Source organism: Mytilus galloprovincialis, chromosome 4, assembly GCF_965363235.1.
Source record: "Mytilus galloprovincialis chromosome 4, xbMytGall1.hap1.1, whole genome shotgun sequence".
NCBI classification, from domain to species: domain Eukaryota; kingdom Metazoa; phylum Mollusca; class Bivalvia; order Mytilida; family Mytilidae; genus Mytilus; species Mytilus galloprovincialis.
The window spans coordinates 63896547-63922820 of NC_134841.1; the positions used below are offsets into that span (position 1 = coordinate 63896547).

General features: G+C 31.7%; 1 protein-coding gene across 1 annotated transcript in view; it reads right to left on the reverse strand.

The window, feature by feature from the left end:
- Positions 1–26274, reverse strand: part of LOC143073735 (NBAS subunit of NRZ tethering complex-like) — a 90340-nt gene that overhangs the window by 60970 nt on the left and 3096 nt on the right. Inside the window, exons 6-19 of the mRNA XM_076249494.1 lie at positions 24844–25021; positions 24529–24617; positions 23841–23952; positions 23497–23595; positions 23077–23151; positions 21966–22094; positions 21279–21342; positions 20792–20841; positions 19944–20087; positions 17885–18057; positions 17203–17272; positions 15729–15854; positions 11445–11596; positions 1019–1156 (exon numbers count right to left, since the gene is read on the reverse strand). Of these exons, the coding sequence (XP_076105609.1) occupies positions 1019–1156; positions 11445–11596; positions 15729–15854; positions 17203–17272; positions 17885–18057; positions 19944–20087; positions 20792–20841; positions 21279–21342; positions 21966–22094; positions 23077–23151; positions 23497–23595; positions 23841–23952; positions 24529–24617; positions 24844–25021 (1599 nt within the window). The remainder of the gene's footprint in view (positions 1–1018; positions 1157–11444; positions 11597–15728; positions 15855–17202; positions 17273–17884; positions 18058–19943; positions 20088–20791; positions 20842–21278; positions 21343–21965; positions 22095–23076; positions 23152–23496; positions 23596–23840; positions 23953–24528; positions 24618–24843; positions 25022–26274) is intronic.

The following is a 26274-nucleotide window of genomic DNA, read 5'->3' on the forward strand; positions in this document are numbered from 1 at the left end:
GACGCCAACGTGATAGCAATATACGACGAAAATTTTTTCAAATTTTGCGGTCGTATAAAAAAATGCACTATTTACATTTTCATGAAAATTGGCATTTTAAAAAGAGGGGTCCATGAACTCGTTTTCAAGTTAAATAAGTTTGAATGATAAAACTCAGTCAAAAACTGAGCTTTTTCCCCATTAGTCATAGTTTGACGTCGCTTAAATAACAATTTGCGCTAGCATTGTCATTACCTCCCCTGATAACTGCATCATATGCCCTTAATGTTAAAGATGCAGATGACAGAATGCAAAATCACTTTATCCCACTTCCACAACAACAAAAAGAGTTGCAGTTTAAACAAAGAAGGATACATTTCTATCAACATTTAATCATTTATTGGAAGAAAAAATTTAATGTAAAAAACTTTTATTTACTATTAAATCTTTTTACAGTATTCAAAATGGGGACAAGTTTCTAACAACATCTGACCATTTGTTCTAAGTTATTAATTCTAAATTAAAAAAATCTATAAAATGTACAGGTTCTTAGGTTGTCTCCAATTTAGTTTGATGTATCTTTATTCAAAGCAGTTAATCTTCTAAATAATCAAAGCACTTCATTTTTTCAAAAAAAATAACAATGTAAACTTTTACGGTATTTTTTCAAATATATGCAACATTGTGTTCTGAGGAAAGAATATATCAGTTAATTGCTGTTAATTTTGTGTTCCATCGCAATAACAAAACCAAAGATTTCCAATCCATGAAAACAGGCAAACCAAATGCTTATCCAAAGAACAATATAGTTGGGAAAAACTTAATAAGATGGGCATGAAAGAAAACACAATAAGGAAAATGTTTTATGTTTTTAAAAACCATAATCTGGAAATTTAATTATATATTGTTTCAAAGACAGGTTTCCAGCTTATATAAATTTGAATAACTTTTTATTGGAATGAAGCAAACACAAGAAGTTGATTTGTGACTACAACTATATATCTTATATTGAAATTTTCATCTATGATCTAAAACTAACTTTTCAAATTCCAGTTCATTCAGCATTTCTTCTTGTTTAGCTTTCTTCAATTCTTCTTTCTTTGTCTGTGTTTCAGGATCAAACTCATCTAATGTTATATCTTCATAAAGACCATCTTCTGGATCACAGAAAATAAACCTAAAATACGGTTGTAGAATAAAATTTGAAATGAATTAGCAAGAAAGACCTTACATGTACATTGTTTTGAGGAGGACATAAACAAAATCAATACTTGATTAATATATCATAAAAGAAATTACCCTTGCAGAAATAAATCCTGACAATTTTTTTAACCAGGATATCTCAAGATTATCCTGGGAAATCCTGAAAATATCCTGTAAAACATTTAGCCCTTTTTTTAGGGAAAAAGTTGATGGGAGAATTTCAGGAAATGTCAGGACTTTCAAATCAAGCAGCTGTAAACTAGGGGAATTCTCAGGATATCTCAAGACTTTCAAAAATAAATATAATATAGACCAGGATATGTCAGGACTTTTCCTTCAACATTCATCCTACTTTCAGAAACTTTACACTTTCTTCCTGAATGAATAAACTGAAATAAAGTCCTTAATGATTCCTGGTATTGGGACTTAAGAAATAATATAATCTGTATCACAAATTCAAATAAAAAATATCTTTGAGACTGAAATTAACTGTTGTTTGTTAAATTAAATAAGTTTTTTTTGGCAAGGATTTGTGAAGGGTGATAGAATAGGGGGAAGAAACAAAAAGTATTTTGTCAAACATTTTTAAAATACCCAAATTATGGTGTTAATTAAAAATATTAAACATATTTTGACAGTTAACTTATTTACACAGTTACTGCTGATCTCCCTGTTCAGGAAGCATAACGAGTTTCAGTTTTACAGTATTTCAAAGTCAGAGATTTTTGTGATAAAAACAGCAGGGTGTCCAAGAAAGCTTGTCTGGCATATTGAGGATTACTCTGATGTCCAATGGCAGTTTTGCAAGACGGGGCCACAAGTTTGGGCTACGCCCCAGCTTGTCCAGAGGCGGATTAAGGGAGAGCCCAGGGGGTAAGGGATCCCCTTTTCTGGGAAAAATTTGGTTGATTATTTAGGGAATCACTGAGGCATGACCGAAGCGGGCCCCCTCTTAGGCAGTCAGTGGGCCCCCACTTATGAAAATTTCTAGATCCGCCACTGTTGTCTGTACTTCAGAGTAATCTTGGACTAAGCCTAAGCAGGTTAAGATCATAATTTAAATGACATCAATAATAAATCACATTTGTATCTATGTATCTATGCAAATCAATAGTCTTTTTCCTTATTCATGTATGCTCTGTATGTCCCTTGTGGGCCCTTAATTGGATATAAAATATGTTCTGTTCTGTTCATTCCGAGCTATTTTGGAAGTGTTGAAACACACATAATTTTGTCATTGCCGGATATGCAGAGTTGTTTGGTTTTATTTATCATACAGCTAAATTTTAATTTTATCTTCATTATATGTGTGTTTAGAATCAGAGTTGTAACTTGTCATTATGTCCCGTTAGGGGCCCTTAATTGGAAAATAAAGAACTTTGAACTTTGAACTTACTGTGCCGGTGGCGGTGGTACATTTTTTTTGTAACTGGTATCTTTTGACCCTTCCTAGCTTTCCCTACAGTCTACAGATGTAAATTCTGATTTTCTCCAAGTTTATATATGTGCCTTTCTATTAATTGTCGTCCGGCATATAAATAACTTAGAAAAAATATCAGATGAACAGCAATGATAGATTTCTCAACGTATGCAAAATGTAAACAAATTGTAGGACCTCGCGGTTTTTCGTAATTGTACTGAACAGGTCTGAACAGTTCGGCCCTAAATATACGGTCCTAGATGGTGACTCCACTTCGGCACTTGTTCATTCGCATGCACCATGTTCCGTTCAAACTAAAGATTATTTTTTATTATACTTCATAAAAAACTGCATATTAAAAAATATTTGTTTGCGACATCCTTGATTTATTTTCATAATACCGGTACGGTGACGGATCAACTTTTGGCCGATATAATTTGGGACGAGATTGTCACCTCAATGTGAGCGTAAGTGCACTCTTGATTAATACGTCACCAAAATGGAGACTACGCTGATGGAAACCCGAAAAAGACATTTCCAGACAGAAAGATTTCAGATAAGTGCATTACAAATTTAATTTAACATGACAGACATGTGTATATTATTATAAAATATAATTTATTGAAGAACTATTATTCTTTTTTGGTTTTTATTTGAGCAAAGCAACATCAGAAAGTCTGAAAGCATATTTGAAAAATTACCATTGCCAAAGTCAACCCTGAGCTAGTTTTTTTTTAATCTTTTTAAAGTTCAGGGGATAAAAAGGGGGGCTGTAAATGAATTCGATTCCTTAGGTTAACAGCTTCCGATGTACTGTATAAACAGGCAACAACATTTCTATTGATTGTACTGCTTTTAAACGTCTTAGAACAATTGATTCTTTGTGGATTTTTTGATACTTTTAGGGGATTGAATGATTCCATGCAGATTTCAGTTATTTATTCAGCAATACTACTTGGAAGAACAGACAGCAACATATTACAGAAAGAAGCAGAACTTTACATGTATCCTTTTATATATCTGACGCATAATTTTATTTTAAATATTGGGTAGGTACAGGGGCGGATCCAGCCATTTTGAAAGGGGGGGGGGGAGGGTTCATACTTTATGTTCTAAAAAAAGGGAACCCCCTTTGATACGCCACTGGTGTACCATTTTTATTGGTAATTTAACAATATGAACAGCCATTAATAAAATTGGCCAACAAGTTTGCTTTTCAGAAAAACCTTTTTTTTTTGCATTTAAACAATGTATCGAACAGGTCGAAAAAACAATTTTTCTTTCAATTTTAGCATTACATGTAGTTGCAGCTGAGGGTGAAACAAACATTTTTTTTCTCAGGGTCAAAAACAAATTATTTTTTTCTCCAAAAACTAGAAACAAACTTTATTTTCCAAAAAATCCATAGACCCCCACCCTGCAAAAATTAAATGGTTGCTGCCTAACTACATGTAATGTAATTCAAACAGTCAATGGCGGTTGTAACCTACATAAAAAAACCATAAGATACCGCCATTGACAGTAAGATCTCATGCGACTCACTAACGAGCCCCTGTGTACCAGGGCAAACATACCTTATCAGTCATTCAGTGGCGTATTTAAGGGAGGGGTCTTGTTGTTTTTTTGGACAATCATTGCATTTGAAAAGGGACATATACATTTAGTTGGACCCCCATTTATCCTGGGTTGGGAACCACCCTTTTTGAAATGGCTGGATCCGCCCTTACTTAGAATGAGGAATATGGATTTAAACTAATTTAAGAAATATTTGCAATAGAAAAATTAAAAAAAGGACTTTACTCAAATTTTGTAATTTCTTATAGAATTAATGTAAGACATTTATTGGTCCTGAACTTAGGACATTCTCAGGATATTCACAGGATATACCAGGATTATCCCAGGGCCAACTCAATGCAAGCAAATCTGTAAATCCTGACATCAGGATAATTTCCTGAGACCAGGACCTGAGAATCCTGAGAACAGGATTATCACAGGATTTTCTACTAGGAAATTTATGGTCTGGATGGTCCCTGGATATCCCTGGAATATCCTTGTTCCAATACCGTCCCATGTTTGACCCTATCTCAGGATCAGGATATCTCAAGATTGCCCTGTGATTTTTCTCAAGATTATCCTGAGATATCCTGGGGAAAATTTGTGATATCCTGCACTATTTTCGCAAGGGTAGGAAATGTCACTGAAAACTATATGTTCTACAACTTTTTGGTTCATTAAGTTGTATTAAAGGACTCATTCCTGATTAAGCTAATTGAAGCATTTGTAATTCTAACTGTTAACAAACAATTTATATCAAAAAATTCTTATATCAGTTTAATAATGAGACTTTCTCACAAGTTAGAAAAGAAACAAAAAACAACCAATATAAATCTTTAAGAATATGTCAAAGTGAGATTTTCTCATCTGTAATTACATCAACATTGCATGAAAACTGAAAAAACAAATGAAACTGTGAGCTACTGCTCACTGATGATACCCCCGCTGCAAGTGGATAATATTAATTGTGTAAAAATATGCAATTGTTCGGTAAACAGGAAGTTGTAGAGTGATGAATCTGAAAACGCATCACACGGTATAGCTGACTTATATTAACCCTTAAACCAAATTTCAGAAATCCTTGTATTGTAGTTCCTAAGAAAAATGTGACGAAAAATTTTCAACTTGGCTATCATGTGTAAAATCAAACAAGTGTTCGGTAAACAGGAAGTTGTCAAGTGATGAATCTGAAAACGCATCACACGGTATAGCTGACTTATATTAACCCTTAAACCAAATTTCAGAAATCCTTGTATTGTAGTTCCTGAGAAAAATGTGACGAAAAATTTTCAAACTGGCTATCATGTGTAAAATCAAACAAGTGTTTGGTAAACAGGAAGTTGTTGAGTGAAGAATCTGAAAACGCATCACACGGTATAGCTGACTTATATCAAGCCTGAAACCAAATTTCAGAAATCCTGGTAGTGTAGTTCCTGAGAAAAATGTGACGAAAAATATTCATGGGACGGACGGACTGACTGACAGACTAACGGACTGACGGACTGATGGACTGACGGACTGACGGAAGGACAGACAGAGGTAAAACAGTATACCCCCCTTTTTTCAAAGCAGGGGTATAATAAATCACTGTGAAGTTGACTAGAAAAAGGACAGAAATATTATGATCTTTATAACGTAAAAATCAACAATTAGTTTGAGTTTTAAGAATAACAAGTGAAACTGTGAGCTACTGCTCACTGATGATACCCCCGCCTCAAGTGGATAATTTTAATAGTGTAAAAATATGAAAGTGTTTGGTAAACAGGAAGTTGTTGAGTGATGAATCTGAAAACACATCACACGGTATAGCTGACTTGTATAAATCCTGAAACTAAATTTCAGAAATCCTTGTATTGTAGTTCCTGAGAAAAATGTGATGGAAATTTTCAACTTGGTTATCATGTGTAAAAAAAGTACAAGTGTTCGGTAAACAGGAAGTTGTTGAGTGATGAATCTGAGAACGAATTACAAAGTAAAGCATACTTATATAAACCTTGAAACAAAATTTCAGAAATCCTTGTATTGTAGTTCCTGAGAAAAATGTGACGAAAATTTTCAACTTGGTTATCATGTGTAAAATAATACAAGTGTTCGGTAAACAGGAAGTTGTCGAGTGATGAATCTGAAAAGGCATCAAACGGTGTAGCAGACTTATATAAACCCTGAAACCAAATTTCAGAAATCCTTATATTGTAGTTCCTGAGAAAAATGCGACGAAAAATACTCATGGGACGGACAGACTGACGGACTGACAGACAGAGGTAAAACAGTCTACCCCCCTTTTTTTCAAAGCGGGGGTATAATTACTTTATCTAAATATTAATCTAAATGGATAAGTGAGAGGTACAAAGTATTAGATACATTGGTTAAATATCTAGATATCATGTACTACATATAACCTTGACAGATAACAATTATCTTGATCTGTTTAGGTAATAGAAAAGTAAACACAAGGATATTATTTGACAACCGAAATAATCAAGTGATCAAGAATATCACTTAAATTTATAGACAAAATTGTTAAACTTAATCATCATAATGGCATTATCAAAATCATTTCAGAAAGGACAAGTTCCAATGCTATGTCAGATGTGTGAGGAATCAATGGAGATCAAATGGAAATGTTTACTGTGTGACTTTCTCTTGTGTACAAAATGTCAGAAACTTCATAAAAAAGTGAAATCAACTGACCAGCATACAATTATAGATATAAAGGACATATCTTCTCACCAGCAACAGATTAAGGATAAACTAGAGTTAAGTAACATTCAATGTGGAATTCATAGTGAACACAACTGTTTCTTATTTTGTCAATCTTGTGAAGTAGTTGTCTGCCCTTTGTGTATAACAAAAATTCATAACAAACACACTATGGTTGAACTAGCTGAAGGATATCAACTTACATTGAAATCAATAAAAACATTTAATTCTGAGATTGAAGAGGAAATAGATCAAAATGAAGAAAATTTATCTGAACTTGGAATTTTGAAATCTTCAGAAGACCGCAAATATGAATTCGAAAAGCAGAATATTCTCAACCGAGAAAAAATACTAAAGGATGAAGTTGAAAAGCATACCAATAAACTTTTGAAAGAACTTGATCAGAGAAAGGAAATTCTGATGCAATCGGTGAATAATGCTCAAAATAGATCACAGAAGATCAACAAAGATTTAGACCTTAGGAGAAAGAATTTAAACCAGGCCTTAAATTCAAATATTGCTAATCAAGTTTTCAACATATATTCGGAGGAGAAAACTTCAAGACAACAAAGAATAGTACCTGCCAGCCCTAAATTTAGAAAGTTGCCCAAGTTTGTGCCAGGTAAAAATGTAGTTCAAGATTTCGACGTTGGAGAATTAAAGGAATCTGATGATGACCAAAAGATATTTGAATTTAAAGTGATAAAGCAATACAAAACAGAGTTTGGGATGGTGGTTAACAATTTAGTCTGTTGTGATGACCGAAGTATTTTTATCACTGGTTATCCAAGCCCTAAACTATATAAATTAAAATCAACAAATGAATCATTATTTGATTTACACACTTTTAAGACATACATATCTAACATGGCATTGCTACCATCAGGTGACCTACTTCTATCTACACACGAATCAAACCTTACAATACTTCCCGGTAGCACCAGTAAAGTGAATCCAACAAAGTTCAGTGTAAATCCTTTAATAACCCTTGGTGTCCATGTAACAAGTGACCATAAGATCTTAGTGGGTGTAAGAGAGAACCAACCAAAACCCTTCCCTGTCAATGGTCCAAGACAAGTTATCATGATGAGTATGGATGGAGAAAAAGAAAAAGTGTATCACACTGACAGCAAAGGGAAGTTGATATTTACTGTTCCACGAAGAATAACTACAGACAATGACAATAACGTTTATGTCATTGATATTTTAAATGAAGAAGGTAGAGGTAGAATAGTGGCATTAGATAAGACCAACAGAGTGAGATGGATATACACCGGACATCCAGATATAAACAAGAAACAAACTATGAAACCTAAAGATTTGGTGGCTTCAAAATCTGACAACATTATAGTTACAGACGCTCATCATCACATGATTCATATCCTCAATACTACAGGAAAGTGCATTCATTACCTTAACACTAAGGATCAGTTAGGTATTGAGTGTCCATTCTCTTTAGACATAGACAGTACAGGCACACTGTACATAGGCTGTTATACATACAACAGCGAACCCAATGAGGCCAAAATATATACTGTTTCTGGATTCTGATTAACTGATTTTATTTACTTTCATAGCCTGTACTGATATAATTCTTCTTTTCTTGCTTTTATAAAAATAAATTGTATTTCATTTCAAATTCATAAATTAATTGCATGAAATTGTAAAGCCTTATTTGAACAACAATAAAACTGACTATAACTTATTGCTCCTTTTATTTTTGTAAACATGTACTTTAGAAATTGCTACACATCAACAAGATTGCACATCCTGAAATTTTTTGACTGCTTGTTTTTCAATCAAAACTGAATAATAATGATGAGATCATGGTCAAATAAACCCTTTCAAAGGACATTGTCAATGTACACATTGATTCACAAAATATAGTTGATATATAAGTTAAATGTACCTGATAAACTGACAAAACCATGAAAAGTTAACATTAAGCAATGAACCATGAAAATTAGGTTAAGGTCACACTGACATCTTCATATGCATACAAGCTGCAGTTTCAAATGTTGCCTGTTGTCTTAACTTTTACTCTGTAGCTAAAATAGATCAACATTTCAGAGCACAGCGAAAGGCCCAGTCAATGATTTCTACATTGATTTGTAAAATAGGAGAGTCTAAAACATGGTCAATAATTGCTTTTTTAAATGCCATAAATTCTAAATAATCCCTTGACGTTATTTCGAATACACAGACAAAATATTACAGTCATTCCTTATAATTTAATTCTAAATTCCATTCAAACCGGAGTAAATCATGAAAAAAAACTCTGATGACATCACGTTCAAATGACAAAATTATTTCTATGAGTTGATAAACAAAACACTGTCAGCACATCAGAAGACATGTTACATACGAAATTAAATTATAATATCATTATATTCAAAAGAAAGATATGGTATGATTGCCAATGAGACAAGACACCAAAATGACACAGAAATAAACAGGTATAGCTATAGTCACAGTATGGCAAGTTCCTGTAAAGATAGGCCTGGCTTACCTATACATGTACAATCATCAAATTGTCAAATATAAACATCTCAGGTTTTCAGGAGCTAACCTTTTGGTTAATATCCAATAACAATATGCTGCGATATTATCTATTTCAATATCAGGTTCATGAAAGATTAATAAAGCAGCACCATTCATCCATATAATATGCTTGAAAACTTTGGTATCTTCCCACCAACAATTAAATTTTGCAGCAGCCTCAAAATGAAGCTCAAGCTAGTTAGTCGTACCATCATGGATTGATGGTTTGGTATATTGAAGACTAGCCTGATGACCTACTCCCAATTAAGCTACATTAGAACTTGTATGATCAAATGAACAATCATTGTTAACTTTTGGGTACATTATCTAAAACATTCATACATCAATTTGTCACATGGTCTTTTATATTGGTTATCTATGTACTATCTTAAAAGTGACTCAATCAGGTTTTAAAGTTTTCTTTTTTTTCATTAGCTATCTCATAACTGAGTTTCAAATTCACCACCATGGTCCCCATAGGTATTCAAATTTCCACTGAACTGGTTGACTATATTTGTAATGACCTAAGCTTCCTTATTTATGATAGTTTATTTGTACAACATCTGGTCTTTCACTTATCAGGCCTAGGGTAGACACATGTCTATTTGTAATGTAACAGAAAGTTCTGCAGGAACAACGTAATTACTCATGAGAAACAAACTCCTTTAATATAATAGAAAAACAAAGGATATGGGGCATTGTTAGATGACACAAAATCAGTTAATGCAAAACAAAAAGCTAAGGAACAGTGCTTTTATTGCTGTTCTTCATCTTAAAGTCACAGTGAGACCTTTTACACGTAGCAAAAAAAATCGTGTTTTACTGCAAGTTTATTTAAAATATGTTTTACAATTGGGTCAATGTAGTTCATTAGAATAATTATTCAGCTTCTAGTCTCTTCTTTCTAGACTTGGTTTATCAAATTTGTTCAAAGCAATGGTAGTGTAGCAGGAAAATAGGCTAAGTGACTGGTTTCATAATGGCCCAGAAACTCATTTACACTGACTTACTTAGAAGTATTAATTGTACAACAGATAACAAGATTGCATTTAAGCTTTACAATTATTATATATAAAAAATCTAATGCCCTACAAAGTACAAATTATTAACATAAAACCCACCAAAGCGGTTTGAAAATGAAAAAGAGGTACTTATTCCCAGAGATCTTGCTAACAATAATAACATACAATAACTATAAAAGTATATGTAATGTTTATTAAATGTCTTTGTATACACAGGCTAACAGTTAATGACCAACATTAGAGTAAAATTGAGTGTTCACTGAGTAGCCCCAAAAAGTTGTATGTACAAACCTACAGACTACCCTCTTAACAAAAACAATAGTATCTGACCATCATTAACCGACGAAACCATTAAAAATTTACCTTGACAATGATCCATGAAAATGAGATCATGGTCAGATGAAACCTCCTTGAAAGCTACACCCTATAATCATTCCATATACAAAATACAGTTACTCTATTGCTTTTAGTACCTGAGAAATAGACCAAACCACAAAAAGCTAAACATAGTTCATTGAACCCTGAAATAAAGGTCAAGGTCAGATGAAACCTGCCAGTCTGATATGTACTTTTTACAATTTTTATACACCAAATAGAGTTGACCTATTACTTATAGTGTCTGAGATACTGACTTGACCACCAATCTTATATCTTCCTCACTGATCCATGAAATGAGGTTGAGGTCAGGATAAACCCTGTTATTTAGATATTTAGACATTGCAAGGAACACGTATACCAAATTTGGTAATTCTATTACTCATAATAAGTGAGAAATTCCTATGACTAAAAAAAGCAGTCACTGAACAATGAAAATGAAGTCAAGGTCAGTGGACATATGACGGACAGAAACTTCAAAACATAAGATATTTGCATACAAAAGTATGCAGGATCCAGATCTTCTACCTTATAAAATATAAAGATTTACACAAATAGTGTACACTGTTGTGAGTACCACTGCCGCCTCTGAATTTATAAAAAAATTAAAGAAAATGAACGGGTTTTGATGTAAATGTAAATTGACCTGCCTTCCTCCATCCTCCCCCTTTTCAATAGCCAACAATGCCTGTAAATCTGTCCCTTTAAGTCCAAACTCTAACAATTCTCTCATGGCATCTATGTTGTAAGGAATTCTTTCTATACATTCATGGAAAACCCACGATCTTTTCTTAATCTTACTCTGAAATAGTACAATAGTTTCTCTTACATGAATTTCCAATAAACAAAAATGTTTCATGTTAGATTTCGTTACTGATCACAGAAAAGAAGAAGCCAGAAAACAACAAAAATGTTTACAAAAAAGAGAGGATCTCACATCTTAAAATGTTGTCCTGTTCATAAAGTTCAACTACAGTATTTTTTTCAGTTCCTTTCACATGGCTTTGCAATGGCAGACATTTTAGCAAACCCCTTTAATACAGGAATAATCTAATAAATACCAGACAAATATCATTCAACCACAACAGCTGTAGATCATTGGTTCCTGCAGTAAGGTACATTTGACCCTGGTTTCCAAATATGTGTACATGTATTTTTATATTTTCTTGTATTAGTTAGGGATCATCCTGTTGGAAGCTGCACTGTTCATGTTTTTTATAGTGTGTGTTTTCTTGGTGTCTAGAAATACAAAAGAAGGTTTGTGTGCACAAAAAACTGGTTTTAACCCCAACACATTTTGTATGTAAACTAAACCAGGTTATCTGGACCATGTGTTGTTTCTTGATGTTTGTCTTTGTGTGTAAATTTTTCCAGAGGAGTCAGTTGTCGGACTAGACATGTTATTTTTGTACTGTCCAATATTGTTGATAACTTCTGTTATCCTTTAACACTTTCACTACTGAATTTATTTTTTCATAGAGTGAGAAGCAGTTTACCTTAAAAACGCGTTTCGAAAACGTAGATTGATTGAGTGGAAGATAATTTTTGTCATTGCCTACCGTCATGACCGTATATCACTTTCATTTCCATTCGGCAACATTTCTTAAGCACACCTGTGTTTCAAAATTCTATTTCTATGAGCTACTGCATTATTTTCTTTCAAAACCCGTTTCCGTTTTCGTTTTCTTGGCAATAATACTTGTAAATCGAGACTGTCGTTCACGTAGATTTTGGCCGCCATTTGTTTACGGTTTCGAAAGAAGAAAGATAACTCGTGCTCGATAACGGACAATAACTCTTCGAGAAGAGTTGTATAATACCCCCAGCGTTGATGTGCGATTACTGAACTAATTAAAAATAATTGTTAACTGCAATAATAATCGATGGGACTTCATTACTTTATGACTTAACCCCAGTAATGCCTTAATTCTTCCACATGTGAATAAGATAAAGCTTTTCAATGTAAAATAAAAGTAAATGAACCCAAAAAGGGATTTTTTTTAAAAGTTCTAAATCCATGAAATTTCCAATAAATTTGATTTGGGTCATGGGGGTTGTATAATATAAAAAAATATTTAAGCATTAATAAATGTACTACAAATAAGCAAATATTCAGCTGTATCTCAAGATAAAGAGCCTAGTGATTTTTTTTTTTTGAAAATTGTTGAAATTAAATTTGAACTATGTAGTCAAAATTTAGGATGTATAAGATAACATAAAATTGACAAATACATCAACTGATGTTTGTTAAAGCAGCACAAATAAATACCAAAAGCTGGCAATTAATATTTTATAAATTTATTTTCATCATAGTTAAATTTATTAATCACATGCAGTAGAGGAAAAGAAGATAATATATGCAGACAACTACTGGGTACTGTTTTATTTAAACTCATGATATGTACACACAGATGCAAGTCGTTGAAAACTATTGCCAAAAAGGGATTAAAATACATCATGTACATGTTTTACTGCAAAATTCATTGATGGAAAGCTACACCAGGGAGCTGCATGATATAGTTTGTAATAACATTTGGAAGCTATGAAATTTGTTTTAGTTTATAATGCTGCATACTCATTGAATAGGAGGATTCATATCATAAATTTTGATTTTAAAATTTAGTGAGGTCAATGGAAACTGTTATTTTCTGTTTATATTGTTGGGTTATTTAATGGAATGGTTTGTCAAAAAGTGAATAAAAATTACTTGAGTGAGGTTGTTATACTATAACCATTGTTACCAGTCTATTAATTAATCTTTTACATCCAGCAGCAAGTGTTACTTACATATACAGATATAAGATAAGCCTATATATTAATGTGGTATGAAGATACCTGCTTATATGTACTAGTCCCATAAACAGTGTTAATTTAAGAAGCTGACTTACAAGGTGACAGCTACAAGACCCTAATGTGGTCCCATTATCCCATTTCCAATTTGATCAGTTTTTTCTCTTACTCCTTACTACTACATGTATATGACTTGGCATCTGAGAGAAGAAGCAATTTATATACCATTTGAAGTCCCTTTTTGAACACAAAAAAGATGTTTCCTAGTGTTAAAAATGGTTGCTTATATTGGCATTACAAATTAAATTGTAATAAACTTTAGGCACTGCCGCACTGGTCATTCATCTTTTGTGTTAGTGTGCAACATGAGGGGGAGTTCTTCCTCATAATTTCCAAAACAAAAAAATTAACCCCTATATTGTTTTCAGAAACATACAGGAACAGTATTAGTATGAAATTCAAAACAGTGTAGCTGTGGCCATTGATTGACACATTAAAATCACTCATTGACTGGGACAATTTAGGTGAACGTTTGTATGTAACGACCAATGCTCACTATGTACTTTTTAAAGAAACTTAAACTATGGGGTCACCAAAGGTTCTCAAAACCTAAATAAAGTAATTCGAAAAATTAATCAGAAATAACACGATATTTTGATTTATATCAATTATATAAATCAAAACACAAAGTTTATTCCTGATTAATTTTTCGAATTATTTTATAATTAAAGGCGTTAAGAAACCTTTGGTGACCCCACAGTTTAAATATCTATCGTAGGTACGTCATGAACAGTGGTTGTTACAGACAAACGTTCACGTAAATTGTCCCAGTCAATGGATGATTTTGATGGGTCAATCAATGGCCACAGCTACACTGTTTTGAATTTCATACTATTTTACAATAATAAATGATGCCATCTCAAGAATAATCAGAAGCAACAGACAACACCTTATGTTATTTCACTTTGGAGGAAAAATCACTTCCCTTCAGCAAAAAATTTTTTTTCCCCCCTTTCCAATTCAGAAAAAAGTAATTTTCCCTTCCCTTCTAAAACAAATATAATTTTTGTTTACTTCCCTTCTTTGACAATGTTTTTTTTTTAAATGAGAAAGAAAACAATTTGTTACATAAAAATAATCATCTTGGCATCTTTCAGGATTTTCTTACTCTGTCAACATTATTCGTTTTTCAAAACAACTTTTAAAATTTTTGTATGCTGAACAAGACTTTTAAAAACCTCTGTCACAAGACGAGATACATCATGGAAAATAATTTACACTCGATTAAATTACGAATAAGATTGCAGAATATTGTCTCATCTTTCGAAACCACTTTTATGTAAAATAATAAATCTATGAGATGTAACAACACGTGTGTTTATGAACCGCACTATTTATAGACTCAGCTGTCAATTTTGTCAATATCCGGTTCTATTTTAAATGAAAGTGGACTTTCGTTTTGTCGACCTACATACTGCAGTACAGCCTTTCAATGAAAATAAATAAAACCCGTAGCACTACAGACTTCTGAGAGTATTTAAAACGATGATAAAAGACTCTGACTCAATCGGTAATGAAAGGTTGACTGTCAAACGGCAACGAGAAATAATTATTTACAGTCGTGCACCTGATGGCGACAATCAAAGTCTCGATTTCAGGTTGTTTTACAAATATCCTTCTCACAACTCCAAAATATACGTACAATCACTACTTTTGTTCAAATTAAACGACTTTCATGACCGCAGGTTAAGTTTCTTCAATGTTTCAACTCGAAATGAAACGCCTGACCACGATTGTTTATGATTCCGCCATTTTGTTTTTCACGAGGTTTTTTTTTCTCAACAATCTTTGAAAAAACATATTTTAACAGTGTTTTTACGCCCGATATTAAAATATCGAATGCATTTGGTGTTTATCATAACATCCATGGAGCAACGGGGCCAAGAAACATGTTTAAACGTTATTTTTACTGTTTGCACTGTGACCGTCTAAAAATAGAAATCTATGCATCCTTAAGGATACATTCGGCATCTACACGGGGGTGCCAAAAGGATACATTTGGCATGCACGCGGGTGTGCCAAAAGGATACATTCGGCATGAAAGGGTTAAAATCTATTATTCATAAAATAATTAATGTTCTCACCAAATAATCTTGAATAGATGCAATAGATACATCAGATTTCTTCCATTGTCTCTGATATACTCTATCTGTATCTAGACCGTAAGCTTTAGCCAGCTCTAATGCCTCTCCATACTCTTCATGGTCAATCTGAAAAAAAAATTGATGTGTAATTAATAGAATGCATCTACATGCAGCAAATATGTAACTACAAGCAATATTCATAAACATCAGGAAAAAACGAAACAATGGAAATTTTGGACTTACAAAACAACATTTAAACGCATTTTGAATTTATCTTGTATTTTGATTTGTCAACCGATCAATTGAATAACAGTGTTAAAAAGGGGGAGGGGGGTAATCCAATAGATAACACTGTCAAAGGTGGAAGAGAATTGGTCTTCTTTTATATATGTATCCTTAATAAGAATTTTGACAATACTAATACATTGAATAGACTAACCCCATTAATAAGTGTGGACAAGTTCATTTATATACATATTATCTATTTGATATTATTCCCAACTTTGTACTTAGTTTATATCTATTTTACCCTATACAATAATGATCTTACTATATTGAACACATTTTGTATTATATGGTTCATTGAATCCAAAATACTCTATTTGGGCTCTTTGATATTTACTCACCACTGGCTATTGGACAAACTACCTTACTTAATAGTTGTTTTATCTGGTTCTATCTAGTTTACCAGTTCACCTATTGACTATATACATTGTACTTTTTAACTATATTGTCAATGCAGAATAAGTAACACCAGAAACAACATCAAGAGCCGTAGCCAGCATTATAAGGTATTTACATTTAAGGGTTTTTCAATTTAGTTTATGGTTAAATGTTTTTGACTTAAATATTTTATTTAGTTTCATTTACTTTGCTAATTGTATTTCAAACTTTATATTTTCTTTTTTACCTGTAATTAACTTTCAATGTTATATAGTATTTTATATAGTAGTATGGTCAACTTACTTTAGTGAACAGTTTTCATTAGCATTGATTAACAAATTGTTTACATTCAGAGTTGTCATTTAACTGTATTTTGCATTATTATTTATTTGCAATTGTGTAATTAAACATAATATACATTAGTTGCTACAAAATGATATATTCATATGCATTTATATGTAAAGTTGTATTTATTTGTCATTATCTGTATATTTCAGATCTGTCGTTGCCTTCTATATTATATTTATTAAAATATCTGAACTTTCTGCAATTCGATTTATCTGAGCCTTATTCCACCTGGTCACATAAGAATAAGTTGCATGGATTGGTCAATTTCACATTTTTTTTGTACAAGTTTTCCCTTTGATTATAAAATTTCAAACTACAATATGTTTCATAGGGATCTTGTTAACAGAGATATCAATGTTACACTACAATGAACACAGATATATATATCTTCCACTGGGGTTATGTCTGTAATCCTATCTTTACTACATTTATATGATTAATTTTGATGTCAATATTCATTCACCTTTCTGGTATACAATTCCTCTGGAGTTGTTGATTTTAGACAAACAAGCCTGTATGTTCTGTTAATTATTCTGGAAAAAGTACATAAATAAAAATTACAATATGATAATTGGTAAAACATTATCTGACAGTCTGACCTAATACAGAAATGCACCAATTGTATCTGTTCTCATCAATAAATAATTGTTCTTCCTTATTATATGAATCCTGGATAACAATTTGAAATTAACTTATAGTTTTATAGTTGTTTCATACATAAATCAGGCTGTTAGTTTTTTTCATTTAAATTATTTTATGACAGGGCCTTAAAAAGCTGACTATGCTGTATGGCTTTTGCTCTTTGTTGAACGCTGTTCCATGACCTAAAGTGCTAAACTTCTTCGTCATTTGGTCTCTGCTGGAGAGTTATTTTATTGGCAATCATACAACATCTTATTTTTATATAGTTCAACTATCTTTGCATTAACCTCATTATGCTTATTTGCATTGAGTTTTTACTTTTCAAAAGCTTAATAAATATTGTTTGAGTCTAAATACATATTAATGGCATTCAGTGATTCACACTCTATTCTTGCTTTCTAATGGGAGTCCTTCATGACTTATTTTACTACCAAAATCAAACAAAATACAAACTCTCTACTAAATAAACAACAACCATATCAATTAACATTTATCGATCATACTTAGGTCTTTTTCTGGGTGGTTGAAATCTTTCCATGTCTGTAACATAATAAAGTACATCTTTTGTTAGTTTGGTTGTCTTGGAAACAAAAGAAGTTTCTTCGTCATCACTGTCTTCAAATTCTTCTTCAGATGTATCACCAAGTCTTCTTTTCTGAGGGAAAACACATTCCACCTACAAGAAAAGAATTGTATCTCTATTAGATATATAGATTCCTACACTGCAACAAGTGTATTATGATATTTCTCCACTCAAGACAGTTAAATTTTATTATTTAAAGCGCGAAGCTTGCGGAGCTTTTTAAATAATTAAAATTTAACTGTAGAGAGTGGAGAAAAATCGTAAAACACAAGTTATAGTGTCGGAATCTGTTTCTCTGATGACTTATATCATTCTTTTTCAAAGATTTTCAGAAACTTGTGTTCTTTATATGCGACGTCATCGGACAAGGTCTCCTTTTTTCATGACGTCACAATAGGAAAATTGAGAAGAAAACAAAACATTTTGATGTCATAATCAAATTTCAACTAATAATTTGCAGAGAACAGATTTTTCACTAGTGAGGAGAAACATTTTACTCACACCGGTCAGGAAAATGTGAAAATAGCACAAAAATTAGAGAAAAATTGAACATCAACTTATTTTAGATAATGTAAAAAGGAGAAATATATATGACGTCGAAAGATCCTTTACAAGCTAGAATATGTGTCCATAGGATATCATGCCAAGCAAGCTTTATGGTAAATTACATTACACCAAAACATCATTGCAAACCAAATGAAACTTGTATTCCATTTAATATGTTTTATTTGTTTTAGTTTTTTTGTGGATATTTGATTACATGGGTTTACAAAAGTACAAACAAGTCTATTAAAAATTTGTATTTAATTGAACCATACCTGTCAACTGACCCGTATTTTGCGGGTGTGACCCGAGATTTTCACAATTCTGAGGGATCACCCGGGACACCCGCCGGGTCTCTGAATAACCCGGGAATTCCGAAAATGACCCGTTTTCACCTGGATTTCTAACCCTAGAGAATGATTTCATAAGTGATTTTCTTTGAAATACCGGCAAATTCGAATTCTTCCATCAACAGAAGTTCAGCTAACTGTGTACACTGTCAAATTAAGTAACCCACCAAGTGCATGGCTTCACTTGACAGCTTTGGTGTCAAACACACTGTTAATTAACACCAATTACCTTAGCTTTAGGTCGTAAATAAATTTCACTGTTATCACTTTTACCAACATTTTTCAACTGAGTTACTTCCCCTTTTTTGTCACCATTCAAAATTGTTTCTTATATTTACGTTTTTTGGGGTAAAAAATATGAAATCTAGTACAAATAAAATCTAAATACATATTCAAGTATAACTTTTCATTAAATTCATACCTTTATACAATTATAAAAAAAAAGTTGAAAATTATTTTTTTTATCTATACTTGCTTTAACTATTTAACTTTATTTTACTATGTTCTAATTATGACAGAAAATGTGAACAGCTGATGAGCAAAGACTAAATAGCTAGTCACAACTTGTTATATGTTGAATAATTGAAAAAAGTTGAAAAAAAAAAAAAAGCTAGTCACAACTTTTAAAGATAAAAAAAAAAAAGCTAGGCACAACTTTCCAAAAATAAAAAATAGCCAGTCACAACTTGAGGGTGAAATCCTATACATATAGAACTATGTAGAAATGTCAATAATTACATTAACCAAAAGAAGAAAAGAAAGTGTCACAAAGTTCTCAAACGCTTTTCAAAGTGCAATAAAATAATGATTAATAAAGTGAACATGTTTTGGAAACTTTTATTTAAATTATAAAAAAAATGTCCCCTAATTACTGAAATTCAACTCGAAAAAGTTCGTACGCGTTATGACCTGAGATTTCATTCTTCAATGCAGGTCATGACCTGCATTTTCATCGTCACAGGTTGACAGGTATGTTGAACATTTAAATTCATGGCTCACATGTTCTAAGAAAATCAGCAAAAAATTGGTACCCCACGAATAAAAAATGAATCCACAGTATGACTATAGTAAATGTGTCAAGTTTACCTCTAAACCTAGAAATCCATCATGATGAACCCCAGTCACACGTGATGATGGTTCAAACCATTCTGGTGAAGTTCCTAATAAATTCTTCAAAGTTTTTGTTGATGAAACTGTTACTGCACCAGTACAACGAGACAGGATAAGTGACTGAAACAATAATAAACTGTAACATAACTTTCTGAGTCTGCTAGACTGAACATTAAATGATTACAGATATATGTTGTGAAAATAACTACTGTAAACCAACTAATTTTCTAGAGCAATTTATTTTCAAGATTTTTGCGAGTGAATAAATAATTCGAAAATTATTCGCTGCGAATATGTAAAAAAAAAAAGGATCTTTTATTTTTTAATACATCAATTAAGTTTAAAAATCGCTAAATTAAATATCGCATAGTGGACTCGAATAGACTAAACGTGAAAAAAAATATCCACGAAAATAAGTTGGTTTACAGTTCTTCTATTACCTTGTCATACCAACTACCTGAATATAATCAATTTATCATGATTTTCCCTTCCTGTAACTTTTATGGGCTTTTATAACAATCTTGACTGCCTGTAAAGATCTCACACTGTCATAAAACTTTCTAAGCCAGCTAGGTTAAACATTTAGAAAATACAGATTTTTTTCTAAATAGGTTTTTAGATTTTTGCAGTCAATAATTGATTAACATAGGTTTAAAAAATAATTAAAAGAATTAAATGTAGATTAAAATCCTATATATGCAACAGACCTTCAAAAATTATAAAATTAAGAACATTTCTAAGTACATGTACAATCAAAAGAAATAAAAGATCTTTTTTTTAGCAAAATTGGGAAACCCTTGCAGTCAGACATGGTTATATTTTACCTTACTAACCCACCAATTCACATCTACTAGATTTTTACATGGAACCAAATCTGAAAAGAAATAATCATACTTAGTAATACAAATCAAAATGGTAATCCATTTATTAAACAATAATAAACATGAATACTATTTTAACTCTTATATGAATTTATGTTTGTATCTTTTGATCATATATTTCTGTATAGTAACTATTCTACACTATGTCATGTTGAATTTATGTAATTTTAAATAATTATTTTATAATGTGTACGTAGGAGCGGTAGAAGGTCATTGTTTAAAACGTCAGGAACAAATGCGGGAATTCAGGATTTACACTTATCAGAACTCTGGAATTAGTGATTCTTTGTATAATCTGGAAAATAATACTTAATTTTAACAGAATTTGGGGATTCAGCATGTATTTTTACAGATATACTGAATGGTAACCCCATTCTACACCCAACTGAAAGGTAAAAGAACATAAGACAAATTCACTTGAATCACTGACCTTTTAAAGTCTTCCCTCTCTGTGGATTGTCTGTAAACTCTGGACTAATCTCATCAAAATTAGGCTACAAAAACAAAATTATATGCAGCTTTTATTAATTAACTTTCTTGTTTTGTGATTCAATGTAATTCATTGCAACCAATGTAATAAATGATTTTAACTAACATTACTCATTTTAGTCACAGTATTTTTCATTTTTCGAAGAAAATCAATGGGTTTTTTTTGTAAATTATGATGAAAAAAAATATATATTTGGTTTAATTTTTTCTTTCTATATAATAATCAAACACAAGAATCAAGTCAAAGTTAGCAATGAAATTATCTGTGTCTGCAACAACCGAAAATGTAATAAATTGCAATTATAATTATTAACTTAACCCTTTCCTCATTGGTTTTTTTTCTAACCTGATTCACATAGGATTTTTCAATAAAATGCTGAAAATATGCATTTAGGTGGAAGTGCATTGCAAAAAAACAAATATTTCATCCAATGATTTAAGTCAAGATATTCTTATGAATATCCTTTTCATATTGGATACAAATTTTATTAAGTCTGATGCAGACATTTCATAGTCCAGTGTTTCAACTGAGGTACTATGCAGGCATCAAAAGACGTCATTACAAAGAAAAGGGGATGGTGTCAAAAGACGTCATTATGGAGGAAAGGGTTAAAATAAGATATGGTACCTGCTCCTCAAGTCCCCAGCAATGGTAAAGTTTAAGTGATGGTAGTCTCCAGATGGTCAGCTTCCCAGAGTAATGTAATCCTACCACTAGCTTGTCGTCTGGAGAAATACACAGTTTGAACACTCCATCCTACAAAAATATGGTATACATAATTTTTTACAACACAATTATTTCAAAAAAGTTATTCAATGAAAAATGCAAGGATATTAGACATGCAAATATTTCAGTCAAATTCTTTTAAAAACAAGAATGTGTCCTCGGTACACGAATGCCCCACTCGCACTTTCATTTTCTATGTTCAGTGAACCGTGACATTGGGATAAAAACTCTAATTTGGCATTAAAATTAGAAAGATCATATCATAGGTAACATGTGTTATTAGTTTGAAGTTGATTGGACTTCAACTTCATCAAAAACTACCTTGACCAAAAACTTTAACCTGAAGCGGGACAGACAGATGGACGAACGGACGCACAGACCAGAAAACATAATGCCCCTCTACTATCGTAGGTGGGCCATAAAAAGAAGAGAGAAGTTGGGAAAATTTCAATGAGACAATAAACCTTGCTGACCAGGATAGACATCTATGATATTTCTTTGTGTCTACAAAAGGTTATAGAGTTTACAATTTGCCGTGTCAGAATCTATTGCATTCTGGGTAATATTTTTTAAAAGCGTACACCAAAACGTTGCGATTGGTTTAGAATGTTCTAAACAATATAAATCCATCAAAAGGTTATTTTCGTTTTGGTGTACGAACAATGAGATTACCCATAGTCCTTTAGATTCTGAAAAGGCAAATTAAATATGTATGTTGTTGAAAAAGCTTTGTTTTGCTAAGATAACCTGCAGATGTTCACAATTTTAGGTGGTGGGAAAATGCTTTATTTACACCTACCTAATATCCTTCTTTCTAAAGTTTTAAGATTCACACATGACTGAACATATACAACTTTTTTTGGTTCATTCTGAAGATTGACTACTCCAGCATGAAAATGTAGACGAAAGTATTGATATAAGTCAATGAAACAACTCTAGTTAACTTTATACTTGATTAGCTCAGAGCCTTAAAGCTTAAAAAGTGAACACAAGACACAATATTATTATTTACCTGAACATGTGGTCTCCTGTTAAAGATACCATTTACAGATTTCAGTCTTTTCATCAAGGTTCTTTTTTGCTGAGCCTGTAGTAAAAAGTTGTCACTGACTTTAATAAGATTTACAAATTACAAAATAAGATATGCAAAGAATCAATTGTGGCCAAACATATAAATATTATTCCATTATTTAAGAACATAGAACAAATATCACTCCTAATTTCATCTGAAGTTTCAGGAAAAAAAATAAAATCTATTTTTAGGAAACTTCAACAAATGAACAAAATTATGGAACACAGTAAATCTATTCTAAAACTGAACAGAATAACCTTAAAATTAAAATCAAATATTTCTTGTATGACATTTAAAATAATACCTTTCGTTTAAAAACTGTTATCCTTTTTCCCCTTGTTTCCTTGATTTTATAAGTACCTGTTTTAAATCTTGTTCATAATCCGTCACCATCTTATAATAAGGATAATCAGATAAAATTCTCCAGGCTGTCACACCCTCTTCCATGATAATTGACAACTAATAACTCTGCTGACCTGCAATTAAAATAACATTTTAAATGGACAACAAATGTCAAACAAAGGCATGCAAAGTTCACAAATGGATATTTTTTTCAAAAATGCTCCACTAAAACATTTTATTATTAATAGTTTTGTGAAGAATAAAGCTGGTTAAGGAGAATTAAGAAGAATACAGCTGGTTATAGAGAATTAAGTATCTAAAATTAAAATCACTAAACAAAACAGTCTTTCGTTTTTTTTTGCCAGATATAGTTCATAGTTCACACATCCACTCAAATGAAAGGGAGATAGTCCAAGAGTCAGTCTGTCTTTTAAGACATTAGTACCATAACAGATAATGTGATAGCTTTCAAGACTAGGAAACAAGTTCATACATATAAAATAACTTTTTACCCAAATAGAAATACAGTGAAACCTAACTAAACAGAATCCTGCATAAACCGAAAACTGTCTAAACCAAACATGTTCTTAAGTGCCGTCATGTCAAATTATGTTAGTTGTGAACCTGATAAAACCGAACAGCGGCCAAAAACAGATTAAATCGTAAGTTCTGAAGAAGTTCAGTTTAAACAGGTTTCACTGTACCATGGAAAAGTAGCAAGCTATTTGCATACAACTTATCATATCTTCATTCAACATGCCTGTTTGAAGCCTATCTTGGTTTGTTTACAGTGACTCTGTATGATTAAACGCTGGACATAGAGTTGATAGTTTCTGTGTCATTTTGGTCTCTTGTGGAGAGTTGTCTCATTGGCAATCATATTACATCTTCTTTTTTTTATTTTTATATATAACACAAATACTTGTATGTTATTGCCCTTTTCAATCTTTATGTTTTTTGGTGTTGCTGTCATATAGCCCAAAAAATAGTTTCATTCATGAGTGCATTATAGTTTCTTTTATTGAGTATCTACTGCATTTTTGTTATTACCATGGTGCCTCTAACTTAAGATCAGTAAACAATAATTCTGCCACAGCTCTGCTCAAATCTAGAGGCTTAGTCATGTCTTCTTGGGCCTCCTGTAGATAAAAGTAGGCATTTAAATAATAATGCTTAATATTAGCATGTGAATATAGACATAATAAGTTTGACTTATATTTTTTTACCTTATGAAAATAAATAAATTATGAAACTATGACAACATTTCAAAATTTCCCACAAATAATCAATTTCCATAGACAAAACATTAAAGATTTGTTCTTCTAATGGAATCAATGAATTTGCATGATATATAAAAAGCTATACCCCACTGATAGTAAAGAGCTGTGTTCCAACAATATCAAAAACATCTACTGTCCCATTGCTCCTAGAGCAAGCTACCATGGTATTGTCTGGGCTCCATGTCACCTGACGCCATTGTGGATATGGATCTCTGGGAACAACACCTCTGCCAACCACATTCTCAAAATTGTCTCTTTTAGACCTGTAAAAAAATCAAACATATCTGACCAAAGTTTAAGAACAAAATATGAATAAAGATATGTTCTTTCCTAGCAAATAAAGATAAAGATTAGTTTATCTTTTTGAAGAAAACTGATGAAGTTTCAAATTTAAAAAAAAAGAAAGAAAACAAATCCTGTGAAGATATTACTAAAGAGCACAGATAAAAAATAAAATAGTCAACATAAAATTTTAGTTTTCTCCAATTAATGTCAGTGTAAACTTTCTGCATTATAAATTCAGATGTATATAAATATATGCATATAAACTCAAGAGAATTCAAGAAATAAACATTTACTAAATATCAAGCTGTTTTAAGGTCAACATGAAAATGATCTCAAAGTAATGGAGTCTGAGAACATAGATAATATTCAAAACATATAGTACTATCAGACTAATGATTACTACAAAAATATATTACAGTGACTTGACTGTTAGTGTTGCTATTCACCAATTGCAACTCATTCAAAATTTTGACCCAATTGCAATTTGTTTTATTAAATCAAATTGTTCAACTGGTCAAAAATTTGAACAAACTGTTCAGCCAAAATGTGAAAGTGCAAAGTGATGAAGTAAATCATACTTACAATCCTATAAGTCTGTAACTCCACTGTATTGATGTAATTCCTAAATCAGTCTATCAATCTGAATAGTTATATTACAGCCATTACCATACTAAAGGTGAACTGTTTTATTTTGAATTGCTATAAAAATGTCAAAACTAAGCTTTTATAGTTTTTCTTTCGAAAAGTATTCTATATTTATAAGAATCACACATTATGTGAATAAAAACATTTCATATTTAGTAAAATATGTATGAAATAACAATATGCTTCCTTGGGGAGATAACCTAAAATACTATTCTTTTGAATAAAGACTTTTTGAAACCAAAAAGCGATTATCTCCCCTTCCTACAAACATATTGCAATTTCAAATATTTAACTGAATATGAAATTTTTTTATTCACATAATGTGTGATTCTTATAAATATAGAATACTTTTCGAAAGAAAAACTCTATAAAAGCTTAGTTTTGGCCTTTTTTATAGCAATTCAAAATAAAACAGTTCACCTTTAGTATGGTAATGGCTGTAATATAACTATACAGATTGATAGACTGATTTAGGAATTACATCAATACAGTGGAGTTACAGACTTATAGGATTGTAAGTATGATTTATTTTATCACTATGCACTTTCACATTTTGGCTGAACAGTTTGTTCAAATTTTTGACCAG